Source organism: Tachyglossus aculeatus, chromosome 18, assembly GCF_015852505.1.
Source record: "Tachyglossus aculeatus isolate mTacAcu1 chromosome 18, mTacAcu1.pri, whole genome shotgun sequence".
NCBI classification, from domain to species: Eukaryota; Metazoa; Chordata; class Mammalia; order Monotremata; family Tachyglossidae; genus Tachyglossus; species Tachyglossus aculeatus.
Genome location: NC_052083.1, coordinates 39,752,911 through 39,766,263, shown reverse-complemented (window position 1 = coordinate 39,766,263; position 13,353 = coordinate 39,752,911). Strand labels below are relative to the sequence as shown.

General features: G+C 50.4%; 1 protein-coding gene across 1 annotated transcript in view; it reads left to right on the top strand.

Moving 5' to 3' along the window:
• BEND5 (BEN domain containing 5) overlaps positions 1 to 13,353 on the top strand; it is a 158,772-nt gene that overhangs the window by 80,726 nt on the left and 64,693 nt on the right. Inside the window, exon 5 of the mRNA XM_038760624.1 lies at positions 10,263 to 10,479. Within this exon, the coding sequence (XP_038616552.1) occupies positions 10,263 to 10,479 (217 nt within the window). The remainder of the gene's footprint in view (positions 1 to 10,262; positions 10,480 to 13,353) is intronic.

Genomic DNA, 13,353 nt, shown 5'->3' with positions numbered 1-13,353 from the left:
TTTCCAAATCAGCGGGATTGATACAAACTCACCCCCGAGTAGAGGCCGGGCTGGATCTCCTCAGGGGGCAGGGTGGTCCGATGGATCATCCCCCCCTTCTCCCCGGGTCCCTATTTCTTGACCATCCAGAACATCAGCTTCACAGGCGTCGTGGGAGGAGAAGAGCTTGTCTCTCTGGGGGCAAATTGTGTTTGTCTGAGAGGTGCCCTTTATCTTGGTATTTGTTAAGGGCTTACTGTGTGCCAGGCACTATACTAAGCGCTGGGGTAAGTACAAGCTAAACGGGTTGGACACAGTCCGTGTCCCACATAGGGCTCACATCTTAATCCCCATTTTGCTGATGAGTTAACCGAGGCCTAGAGAAAGTAAAGTGACTTGCCCAAGTCACCAAGTGGAGGAGCAAGGTTGAGAACCCAGGTCCTCCTGACTCACAAGCCCGTGCTCTATCCATTAGGCCCCTAGGCCGGGCCTTGCTCGGCTCTCATTCCTTCAAGGAAGCAGAAAAAGAGAGGAGTTGTTGGTAGCCGCATGTGGGAGGGTCAGCTATGGACTGGACGCCTCCCCAGTGCGGAGGGCCGTACCGCCTAAGCAATTGCTAGAGCCCGCCAGAAGCTGGGCCCGTGCTCGCTGCCCTCAAGGAACAAGCAGTCAACAGCAGTGTCTTCAGGGGTCTTTACCAAGACCCCACTAGATGCACTGCACTGCACTGTACCCTCCTACACCCCCCCACCAACTGTCCCAAGCTCCTACGATGGATGTATATATGTTTGTACATATTTATTACTCTACTTATTTATTTATTTATTTATTTATTTATTTATCTATCTATCTATCTATCTATCTATTTATTTATTTATTTATTTATTTATTTATTTATTTATTTTACTTGTACATATCTAGTCTATTTATTTTATTTTGTTAGTATGTTTGGTTTTGTTCTCTGTCTCCCCCTTCTAGACTGTGAGCCCACTGTTGGGTAGGGACCGTCTCTATATGTTGCCAACTTGTACTTCCCAAGCGCTTAGTCCAGTGCTCTGCACACAGTAAGCGCGCAATAAATACGATTGACTGATCGATTGATTAGGATGACTAAAGGATGCTTTCTTCCTTTCTCACTATGCTCAAATGAGAGGGAGAGGGGGAGGAAGGCTGAGAGGGAGAGGTGGAGAGAATGACAGTTCACACATAAATGCCCCAGCCTGATTGGGATCAGGCAGAATCACTCTCTTTTTTTTATGGTATTTGTTAAGCGCTTACTATGTGCCAGGCACTGTTCTAAGCACTGTGCTTCCCAGGTGGCTTCGGGGTCCCGATCTGAGGAGATGCCTTTTGACCTTTCACCTCTGCCCTCGTCCATCTCTGACCATCGCCAACAAAAGCGACCAGGCCCAGCGGAAAGAATACAGGCTCAGCAGTTGGGAGGTCCAGCTCTGCCCCAGTCTGCTGTGTGCCCTCGGGCAAATCACTGAGCCTCAGTTTCCTCATGTGTAGAATGGGGATAAGATCCCTGCTGTGCCCTTCTTTCTTAGAAGCAGTGTGGCTCAGTGGATACTGGGTTCTAATCCCGGCTCCACCACATGTCTGCTGTGTGACCTTGGGCAGTCATTTCACTTCTCTGGACCTCATTGACCTCATTTGTAAAATGGGGATTGAGTGTGAGCCCCATGTGGGATAGGGACTGTGTCTAACCTGATTAACTTGTATGTACCCAAGCACTCAGAACAGTGCTTGGCACATAGTAAGCACTTAAACAAATACCATGATTATTAACATTTATTATTAGTCTGCAGGCTCCATAAGGGACATGGACCGTGTCCCTTTTGGGTGTCGGGAATTCCTCTCAGAGCTGAGCACAAGCTCAACACATAGTAAGCGCTTAATGAATACCGTCATCATTATTCTGATTAAATTACCATGCGTCGATAGAAAAGCCCTCTATTAGCCATATAGTTTCTTTAATTAATTTTTCCATGAATGAGCTCCTGTCAGAATATTCATTCTTACAACAGTATATTGTGTTGTGATGCACTTTGGCGAAATTAACTTGAAGAGCCACTCTTTGCAATTTTAATATTCCGCTGGGTTTTCCGTTCTAGAAAACTCATTAGTATACATGTACAAAAAGCTGCAAAGAAACCAGAGAGAGGCATATTGTGTGAATAACAGTCAGGAAAAAGAGACAGCTGGCATGATAATTTTCTAATAAAGCTTAGAAAAGGCTGCAGCATCTTGAAAAAAGGAAAGCGCTTTAATTTGAGAATTCCTTTTGTGCGGGCTCGCTTCGGACCGGAAAGTTGGGCGTCTGATTCTCACCTTTTATGAATCCTCCCTGAAAGATGCATATCTCAGTCGCTCACCCAAACCTCGAATTGTCGGGCCAGCGAACGGCAGAACAGGGAGGCTTCTGTCCACCCGTCCGTCGTCCTCCCTGCCTGCTGGGGTCCTTGCAGCAGAAGTGCGTTTCCTCTCCCCACTGGGTGTTGTCAGGGTGGCTGTGGGAAGCGGGGTCAACATTTGGATAGAAGAGGGTGATCTGTATGCTTCTCCCCTCCCATCTGAGACCCCCACCCCATCCTGCCCAGGAACCCACCCCCCACCAACCTCTTCCCTGCGAAGACTCGTCACTGCACCAATCAACCCAGTTATGGGTTCGGATCCCAACTCCGCCACATGTCTGCTGTGTGATCTTGGGCAAGTCACTTCACTTCTCTGGGCCTCAGTTACCTCATCTGTAAAATGGGGATTAAGACTGTGAGCCCCACGTGGGACAACCTGATCACCCTGTAGCCTCCCCAGCGCTTAGAACAGTGCTTTGCACATAGTAAGCGCTTAATAAATGCCAATTATTATTATTATTATTATTCCCTGGAACTCCCTGACCCCCTCATTCATTCATTTAATTGTATTGATTGAGCACTTACTGTATGCAAAACACTGTGCTAAGTGCTTGGGAGAGTATAATAGACGCATTCCCTGCCCAAAACAAGCTTTCTGCCTGGGACCGCCTCCCCACTGGGACCCCACATTCCCTCATGCTCAGCACTCCCTCCTGGGACACCCCCCCTCCCCCAAAAAAACCCTTCTCTTCTGGGACCCTGCAATCCCTCCCTCCCAGGCCCCCCTACTCCGGGACCATCCCAGTCCCTCCTTTTTGGCACTCCTGACCCCTCCAGCCAGGGACCACCCCCAAACCTTTCCCCCAGGACCCCCCAGCCCCTCATCATCTTCTCCCAGCTCCTTTTCTCTGCCTTTCTCCGTGCTCTGCTAGTCGATTTTCCTTCTCAGCATGAGAACTGAGGTTAAATGTTGGAGAGATGAGGCACCGCAGAGGTCCCCTTCTCTCTCTCTCACTTCCCCCTGCCCCACACAGTCTGGCAAAGGGAGGGGCACCCACAGTGTCACTGGCGCAGCCCCTCTGCTGCACGTTGGGTAGATACAGAGATACAGAGTAATCAGAGTAATCAGGTCTCACATGGGGCTCACGGGCTTAATCCCCATTTGACACTTGCGGTAACTGGGGCACAGAGAAGTTAAATGACTTAAGATCATCATCATCATCATCAATCGTATTTATTGAGCGCTTACTGTGTGCACAGCACTGTACTAAGCACTTGGGAAGTACAAATTGGCAACATATAGAGACAGTCCCTACCCAACAGTGGGCTCACGGTCTAAAAGGGGGATCACAGAGCAGATAAGTGGTGGGGCCGGGATTAGAACCCAGGTCCTCCGACTCCCGGGCCTGTGCTCCAGCCATTAGGCCACACTGCTTCCTGGGTGCCCACTGCATGTGGAGCTCTGTGCTGGGTGCTTACTGTGCGCAAAGCCTGGGCTGCTGTGGTTTTTCGGGGCACAAGGCGAGAGGCCTATCCTGCTGTAACATCAACCTGGGCCTGGGGAGGGGCAGGGAGTAGTGGGGGTCCCAGGGGTCTGGGGGTCCCGGGGGGCGGAGCACATCCCATCCCCGTGTATGGCCTGTAGCAGCCATTGGAGGGACTTGTTGGGGGGGCGGGTGGCGGGCCTCGGGGAGCATATGTCTGCCTGCGCCTTTCTTGTGGCAAAGTGTTGATTGGTGCAGTGACGAGTCTTCGAAAATAGACCTGGAGGCAGACGCGGGGAGTGAGGGTGGCGGTGGGGCAGACTGGGTGGGGGGCTAAGGGGGCCTTTGGGGACTCAGCACGCTGGCATCCCACCCCCACACCTCCGGCTCAGCTTCCGGACATGGCCCACACCCAGAGCTGGGCTCTCACGCGGAGATCAGTCAGTCAGTCGGTGGTAGTCACTTACTGTGTGCAGAGCACTGTACTAAGCGCTTGGGAAAGTACGATGTGATATAGCTGGTAGGAATCCCTGCCCTCAGGGAGCTTACTGTCTAGACGGGGAGGCAGACAATAAAATAAATTACAGGTGGGAAGGCAGCCGAGTGTAAGGATATATCTGTGTAGCTACTAGATAGATATGCAAATGTATAGCTATATGTGTATAGCCATATATGTATATGTGTGTATGCGTATGGCCATTGGTATACAGCTATACATATTTATATCTAGCTAGCTAGCTAAATACATGTATCTAGCTAGATAGATGTATCCTTTCACTCCACTCTTCCCCGTCTGTAATGTACTTTATTGTCTGTGTATATACGTGCTGTGAGGCTAGGGTGGAGGCTCCCAAATCCCCCTCACCTCCCCGCCCTGAGGAGAGGGTCACCTGGTGACTTCTCCAGACTGGGAGTTTTGGGACTCCGGCCATGGCCCAGTAGCGCCTTCTCAATTTGTACTTCCCCAATTCGTACTTCCCAAGCGCTTAGTACAGTGCTCTGCACATAGTAAGCGCTCAATAAATACGATTGATTGATTGATTGATTGATTCTCACCTGTTCGGTCAGCCCTGCCCTATGGTGTCTGCTCTGCGAACCCCCGGGTCAGTCCGAAGGTCAGCCCCAAGAGCCCCTGGACTCTGCCCTGGAAAACCTGGGTCATCATCATCATCAATCGTATTTATTGAGCGCTTACTATGTGCAGAGCACTGTACTAAGCGCTTGGGAAGTACAAATTGGCAACATATAGAGACAGTCCCTACCCAACAGTGGTCTCACAGTCTAAAAGGGGGAGACAGAGAACAAAACCAAACATACTAACAAAATAAAATAAATAGAATAGATATGTACAAATAAAATAAATAAATAGAGTAAAAAATATGTACAAACATATATACATATATACAGGTGCTGTGGGGAAGGGAAGGAAGTAAGATGGGGGGGATGGAGAGGGGGACGAGGGGGAGAGGTCAGCCAGGGGGTCAACCCCGAGAGCCCTCGGCATCTTCCTCAGGAAACCCTGGGCCGGCCCAGGGATCAGCCCAAGGATCCCCTGACATCTGCCCCGGGAACCCCCAGGAGTCAACCCGGAGAACCCCAGAGCAGCCGACTCCCCTTCAGAAACCGGCAGGATGAGGCTTTGGTCGTACCAGAGAGGCCCCGGCTCATTGGTCTAATTCAACAATCACCGCTATTCTTGGCGTGGGTCATTTTGAGAAACGGTAAAAATAAAATTAAAGACGTAATTAAGCTGACGAGAGATAAAGACCCGGCGCTGCGAGTTGAAGGCAGTTCATTTAGAAGGAGGCCGGTCCCTGAAGGCCCCATAGTTTATTAAAGTTACCGAGACAGAGATGTGATAAAATATTTTATGGAGTTCTTTAAAGGGTAAATTGCTCTGACACTTTTAAAGTCCGCGAGATGCAGTCGATTAGGATAGCTTGTTACCGGGGGTGCTGTATTTGAGGGATTGGAACCCAAACGGGACCTGGGCGGGCAATTTGGATGTTTCCAAGCTCTTCGTGGGCCGAGAATGCGTCTCGGTCTTCTGGCGCTCAGTACAGCGACTCACGCCCAGGACTGCTAAATCAAACCAGTGGTTTTGGTGTTTGTTAAGTGCGTAATTCAGGCCAAGTCCTGGAGTAGATACAAGGTCATCGGGTCGGACACTGTCCCTGTCCCAGTCCAAGAGGAGGGAGAACAGACACCAAATCCCCATTTAACAGATGCGGAAACTGAAGCACCGAGAAATGTGTACCGACTGTGTCGTGTTGTTTTCTGTCAAGCACTTAGTACAGTGCTCTGCACACTGTAAGCATTCGATAGATAGCTTCGATTGATGGGTAGCTTTGACTCCCAGGGCCGCACCCTTTCCGCCGGGCTACGCTGCATCTTGCTGCGCAACTTCTGCCGCAGTTATTCCTTTTAGCAGTGCCTTGGTCTGAGCAACCTCAGATTCCTTGTTCACGTTGCTCTGGAATGCCTTGCCCTGCCCCCAAATCCACCCTCCCCACAAGCTCCTCGTCACTCCTCAGATTCTCCGTTATTGCTTGTAGACTGTAAGCTTATCTCTAGTTTCTAAGCTCCTTGCAGGCAGGGAATTTGTCCATTATGTTGTTACTCTCCCGAGGGCTCAGTTCCATGTTGTGCACACAGTAAACTCTCCATAAATACGATTAACTGGATCCATCCCCCTTATCACACCCCTTTTTCCCAAGCCCTTGTCCATCCTCCTGAATCCCGCCCATCCCCTGAGCCCCGCCCCCTCCCTCAGCTGCACCCATCCTCTCTCCACCATGCCCACCCCTCCAAGTCCTGCCCATTCCTTGTACTCGGTCCCCTTTCCCCTTCTCTCCACCCATCCCTTCTCCCCCACCCTCTGGGCTTGCCGTCATCACCACGGCTGAATTCTTTATCGAGCAAAGAAGCGCCATGCCCTTCCCCCAAAGGGTAGTGAGTGGTCATTTCCCATTAGGGTCGCCGCAAACCTGGATGGGTCAAAAATATAAATGAGCGTCCAAGCCTCTGTTTGTATGGATGTGTGTGCCTGGGCACGTGTGCATGGGTGAGTATGTAAGGATCAGGGCTTTTGGGTCATTCCTGCTCCTTGCCAGAGACGATGGTAGCCCTTCCTGTCCATCTTTTCCTCCCTCCTGCAAATTAGGTCGTTATTCACTTCCCCCCTCGACTGTCTTCTCCCCAGTGCTCAGTACAGCGCTCTCCACCCTGTATACCGTGAGCTCCTGGAGGCCAGGGTGGAGGATAATCACCTTCTCGGTGTCCAGATCGGTTCCAGCCCGGGGTCAGCGCTGTGTCAGGTCACGGTCAGAGCCCGGAGAGGTTACTGCGAGGTCCGAGAAAGAGAGGGAGAGAGTCATGTGGGCCTGATGGTCCATCCTGGGTCACTGAGGAGAGTCAGAGAGGGAGAGGGGAGAGTTAGAGGTGTTGGATGATCCGTGCTGGGTCACTGGGGGAGAGGCAGGGATGGAGAGGGGAGAGTCAAGGGTTTCTGATGGTCTGCGCTGGGTCACTTTGGAGAGTCAGAAGTGGAATGGGGAGAATCAGGGCTGTTGGACGGTCCATCCTGTGTTACTGGGGGAGAGTCAGAGATGGGTCCATCCTGTGTTACTGAGGGAGAGTCAGAGATGGAGAGGGGAGAGTCGGGGATATTGGAGGGTCTATCTGGCTCCCTGAGGAGAGTCAGAGTTGTGGAGGGGAGAATCAGGGGGTATCCGAGAGTCCGTGCTTGTTCACTGGAGAGAGTCAGGGCTGAAGAGGGGAGGGTCAGGGGTGTCAGATGGCCCACCGTTAAGCATGAGGGTGGGAGTTCCAGGGGCATCGGCTGGTGACTGCCCAGCGACCGGGACCCTAACGGCCCTGCCCATTGATTGGTCCGATCAACTCTCGGCGCTTTCTGGAGGGAGACCAGCAGCGGCAGCCGGCCACCCGTGTTACCCAGAGAGCAGCCCCAAAATGACAAGCTTCCCTCAATAAACGAGTCTTTAATATCTCCAAGCGCTCGAATATTTAATTTCAATTTTGCCGTAGTGACGGGTAAAGCAAATTAACTCGTGAGATTAATCATTTTATTTTTAATGAAAAAATATAAATACAGCAGCGCTGCCGCGTCTATCCGGACGGCCCGGGGGGGGATAATGATTTATATTAAAAATACCGTTCGGTTGGAATTTCTGCCACTGTTTACGAGCTGATTTAATTCACCCCCACAACCCCGAGCTGGAAACGCAGGGAGCGAGGGGGCCCCAGGGGTGGGGGCCGCCTCCGTTCCATGGGATGGGACAGGCAGGACCATGGAGAAACTGCACATTGGACTGGGCCCCGAGAACACGGGGAGAGTTGGTCGCCCCAGTTGGGTGGAGAGAGAGCCGGTCGATCCATCAGTGATGTTTATTGAGCGCTTACTCTTTGCAGAGCACTGTACTAAGCTCTTGTTGTAGTCTTCCAGGGGTCTTTCTCAGCCACCTCCACGTGTTTCTAGTCTCACAACAACTCTGGAAAGCAACCCTTTTTACAGCTAGGCCCCAGAGAGGTCACCCAGAGGACCAGTGGCAGAGCCGGGACTCCTGCCTCCCGGCCTGGGGCTCCACCCGTTAGGCTGCACTGCCTCCTCCCAAGAGAGGAAGAGGAGCCCCGGTTGTGGGGCTCAGCGGGGAGAAACGTGGGCAGCTGAGAGGGACAGTGGTTAGTGTGGTCATCAGCGACCGTGCTCTCATCCCCACCGGGGCCCCCGACGATCCCGAGCTATCCAGTCGGCCGCAAAGCCGCACGAGTCGGGAACCTTTGGGTTTCAAATGAGTTGTTTGTTTTTAATTTCCCCTGTGTTTGGGGGCAAGTAGGTAGTTCACGAGTGAACTCAATAATTGATTAAAACCAATTTTTCTGGGGCCATTATAAAAGCTCCGGCCTTATCATGAGAATATTAATATTAATACAGCTCCCTTTGACATTACAGTCACTGTATTAAAATTTCCAGTATCATAATGAAATTCTAATTGTTTCAGAGAAACCATGAAAAGAAGTTTCCACATACAATAACTCGGGAGAATGCCGCCAAGCTCCCGGAATGCCGGCAGTGAGATCTTAGGGGGCAGGAAGGAGACTGGGGTTTTTAAGGATTGGGTGTGCAATTATAAAGTCCCAACAAGCATTTAATCAATCAAACAATTGTAGTATTTATTGAGCGCTTACTGTGTGCAGAGCACTGTAGCGAAGCAGCTTGGCCTAGTGGATGAGAGTATGGGCCTGGGAATCAGAAGGACCTAGGTTCTAATCCCAGCTCTGCCACTTGCCTGCTTGGTGACCTTGGACAATTCACTTCACTTCTCTGGACCTCAGTTCCCTCATCTGCAAAATGGGGATTAAGACTGGGAGCCCCATGCGGAACAGGGACTGTGTCCAACCTGACAACCTTGTATCTGCCCCAGCACTTAGTACAGTGCCCGGCACATAGTAAGGGCTTAACAAATGCCATTTAAAAAAGTAAACAAACAAACAAACAAAAACCCTCTTGGGAGAGTACAATATTACAGAGTTGGTAGACATATTCCTTGCCCACAATGAGCTTACAGCCTAGAGCCTTTGGGAAGAATCTCTTCATTTGGATATCTCCCTCAGGTTTAAGATGTGTGCTGCTTCAGATGAAAAGAAGTCTGAAGCAGGATTCAAGGGTACTTAAATCCTTACACAAATAAAATTCACAAAATCACTTTAAAATGGATCGTGAAATTTGTTTCATGAATCCCTGCTTCCAATAAGTCTGGAATAATAATAATTCTAATAATTCTGGTATTTGTGACGTGCTTACGATGTGCCAAGCGCTGTGCTGAGCACTGAGGTAGATGCAATGCAATCAGATCAGACACAATCCCTGCCCCATACGAGGCTCTCAGTTTAAGCGGAAGGAAGAAGGGGTGTCAAACCCCCATTTTACAGATGAGGAAACCGAGGCCCAGAGAAGTGAAGTGACTTGCCCAAGGTTACATAGCAGGCAAGTGATGGAGCTGGGATTAGAACCCAGGTCCCTCGACTCCCAATCCTGGGCTCTTTCCGCCAGGCCCACGTGGCTTCCCTCCCCGGCTCAACTTCCGGTTAATTCCTTTGGGAATTGCCAAGGAGTCTCTCACCTTCGGCTCCTCTAGACTGGAAGCTCATTGTGGGCAGGAAGTGTGTCTGTAACGTTATATTGTACTCTCCCAAGTGTTCTGCATTCATTCATTCAATTAATCGTATTTATTGAGCGCTTACCGTGTGCAGAGCACCGTACTAAGCGCTTGGGAAGTACGAGTTGGCAACATATAGAGATGGTCCCTACCCAACAGTGGGCTCACAGTCTAGAAGCATGCAATAGATGCTCAAGAAATTCTATCAAAGGACTGATTGACGGAGCCGTTGATGTCCACGTGTCCGGTTTGATTTCTTCCAGGCAAAGGCTGCCGCTCAAAACCGTCTACTACTACCGCTGCCCGACCCACCGGGGGAACTACGTCCTGTCCTTCGCCTTCTGCTTCGACCGGGATGACGACGTGTACCAGTTTGCGTACTGCTACCCCTATACGCACACGCACCTTCGGCGCTGCCTGGAAGGGCTGCAGGGGAAGGGTCTGCCCCACGTCGTATGCGAGCAGCTCGGCCTCAGTGTGGTGAGCGGCGCCGGGCCGAGCGGGGCGTGCACGGGCGAGGCAGAGCAGAATCGAGAGGGGCATGGCGGGGCGTCCTCGGCCTGGTCCCACTTGGGCACACCGCACCTCCTTCCCGGCTGTTGACACGAGGGCCTCCCGGGAACTTTTTTCGGGGGACGGGAGAGCAGGGGTGGACAGTTGTAGGGATTTTGGGGGGAGAATGGTTCCTCTTTTTTCTCTGGGGGTGGTCTCCGATACAGTCCATGGGTCAGATCTGTGGGCTCAGCTGGAGGGTCCAGCTGGGGTTTGAAACCAGGGGAGCCGGTGGGACCGTGGGCCCGCAGAGGCCGTTGGTGCGGGCCGGCAGGGAGGGGCTTGGGGACCAGACGCCCCTAAGAGAAGCAGCGTGACTCAGTGGAAAGAGCCCGGGCTTGGAAGTCAGAGCTCATGGGTTCTAATCCCGGCTCCGCCACTTATCGGCTATGTGAGTTTGGGCAAACTGCTCTGGGCCTCAGTTCCCTCATCTGTAAAATGGGGATTAAGACTGTGAGCCCCCCCGTGGGACAACCTGATCACCTTGCTGCCTATCCAGTGCTTAGAACAGTGCTTTGCATATTGTAAGCGCTTAATAAATGCCATCATTATTATTATTACCGGGGACGGGATCCAGCCCCAACTCCACAGGCCAGGCTGCCCCTCCGAGCCACGTCCCGGGGCCATGCGGGCACCCTTGCTGGAGCTGAAGAGAGTCAGATGGGTTGGACTGGGGAGCCAGAGCCATTAGCCAGAGTGGCTCCCATGGGCCGGCTGGTGCAGAATGAGTGTAGAATCAATCAATCAATCAATCAGTCGTATTTATTGAGCGCTTACTGTGTGCAGAGCACTGTACTAAGCGCTTGGGAAGTACAAGTTGGCAGCATATAGAGACAGTCCCTACCCAACAGTGGGCTCACAGTCTAAAAGGGGGAGACAGAGAACAGAACCAAACATACTAACAAAATAAAATAAATAGACTAGATATGTACAAGTAAAATAAATAAATAGAATAATAAATATGTACAAACATATGTACATATATAGTTATATATAATAATATATATCATGTTATATATAGATTATATATAATATATTATATAATACACTATATTATATTATATGTGATAATATTTATTATATATAATATAATAATAATCATGATGGTATTTGCGAAGCACTGACTATGTGCGAAGCACTGTTCTAAGCGCTGGGGAGGTTCCAAGGTGATCAGGTTGTCCCACGCGGGGCTCGCAGTCTTCACCCCCATTTTCCAGATGAGAGAACTGAGGCCCAGAGAGGTGACTTGCCCAAAGTCACACAGCTGACTTATAATGCCGATTAATAATAATAATATACCTGATAATAAATAATAATCATGACGGCATTTGCAAAGCGCTTACTATGTGCAAAGCACTGTTCTAAGCACGGGGGAGGTTCCAAGGTGACCCAACGGGGCATTTGGAAGAGCAAATCGTCACCCGGCCAGCTGGCCATCCAGATTGGCACGTGCCAGTCTGTCCTCCTGAGGGGGAGCACTGTGCTGAGCACTTGGAAGAGGGCACAGGATGCAAGAAAAGCATTTGGGAACGTTACATTTTTCATTCACCATCCTGCTGCCCTGGCCCGGGGGCGGAAGCCTCTTTTTCGGCCAATGACATGACCCGTTTTCCAAGAGTCCCCCAGGGCTCCACTCATTCATTCATTCATTCAATCGTATTTATTGAGCGCTTACTGTGTGCAGAGCACTGTACTAAGCGCTTGGGAAGTACAAGTTGGCAACAGATAGAGACAGTCCCTACCCAGAAGTGGGCTCACAGTCCCCTCGTCCCCCTCTCCATCCCCCCCATCTTACCTCCTTCCCTTCCCCACAGCACCTGTATATATGTATATATGTTTGTACATATTTTTTTACTCTGCTTATTTATTTATTTATTTTATTTGTACATATCTATTCTATTTATTTTATTTTGTTAGTATGTTTGGTTTTGTTCTCTGTCTCCCCCTTTTAGACTGTGAGCCCACTGTTGGGTAGGGACTGTCTCTGTATGTTGCCAATTTGGACTTCCCAAGCGCTTAGTACAGTGCTCTGCACACAGTAAGCGCTCAGTAAATACGATTGATGATAGAAGGTGGGCTCACACTCCAAACAGGCCCATCTCCCTCCCTAGCCTTTAAGCTTATTGTGGGCAGGGGATATGTCTGTTATATTGTACTCTCCCAAGTGCTTGGTAATAATAATAATAATAATAATAATAATAATGGTATTTTTTAGGCACTTACTACGTGCCAAGCATTGTTCTAAGCGCTGGGAGGGATACAAGGTAATCAAGGTTGTCCCAAGTGGGGCTCACAAAATTCCCATTTTACAGATGAGGGAACTGAGGCCCAGAGAAGTGAAGTGACTTGCCCAAGGTCACACAACTGACAAGTGGCCGAGCTGGGATGAGAACCCACGAACTCTGACTCCCAAGCTCGTGCTCTTTCCACTGAGCCACGCTGCTTCTCTTTGTAGAGTACTCTGTACACAGTAAGCACTCAATAAATACAATTAACTGACTAACTCAATTCCCCCAGGCAGACAGCAGGGAGAACAGGCAGAATCCCCTAGCCTTGGGAAGACAGAGGCCTAGAGGGACCACGGGCTAGTGGGGGGTGGACATGGTTTGAAGCAGCGTGGCTCAGTGGAAAGAGCACAGGCTTTGGAGTCAGAGGTCATGGGTTCAAATCCCGGCTCCACCACTTATCAGCTGTGTGACTTTGGGCAGGTCGCTTCACTTCTCTGTGCCTCAGTTACCTCATCTGTAAAATGGGGATTAAGACTGTGAGCCCTCCGTGGGACAAACTGATCACCTTGTAACC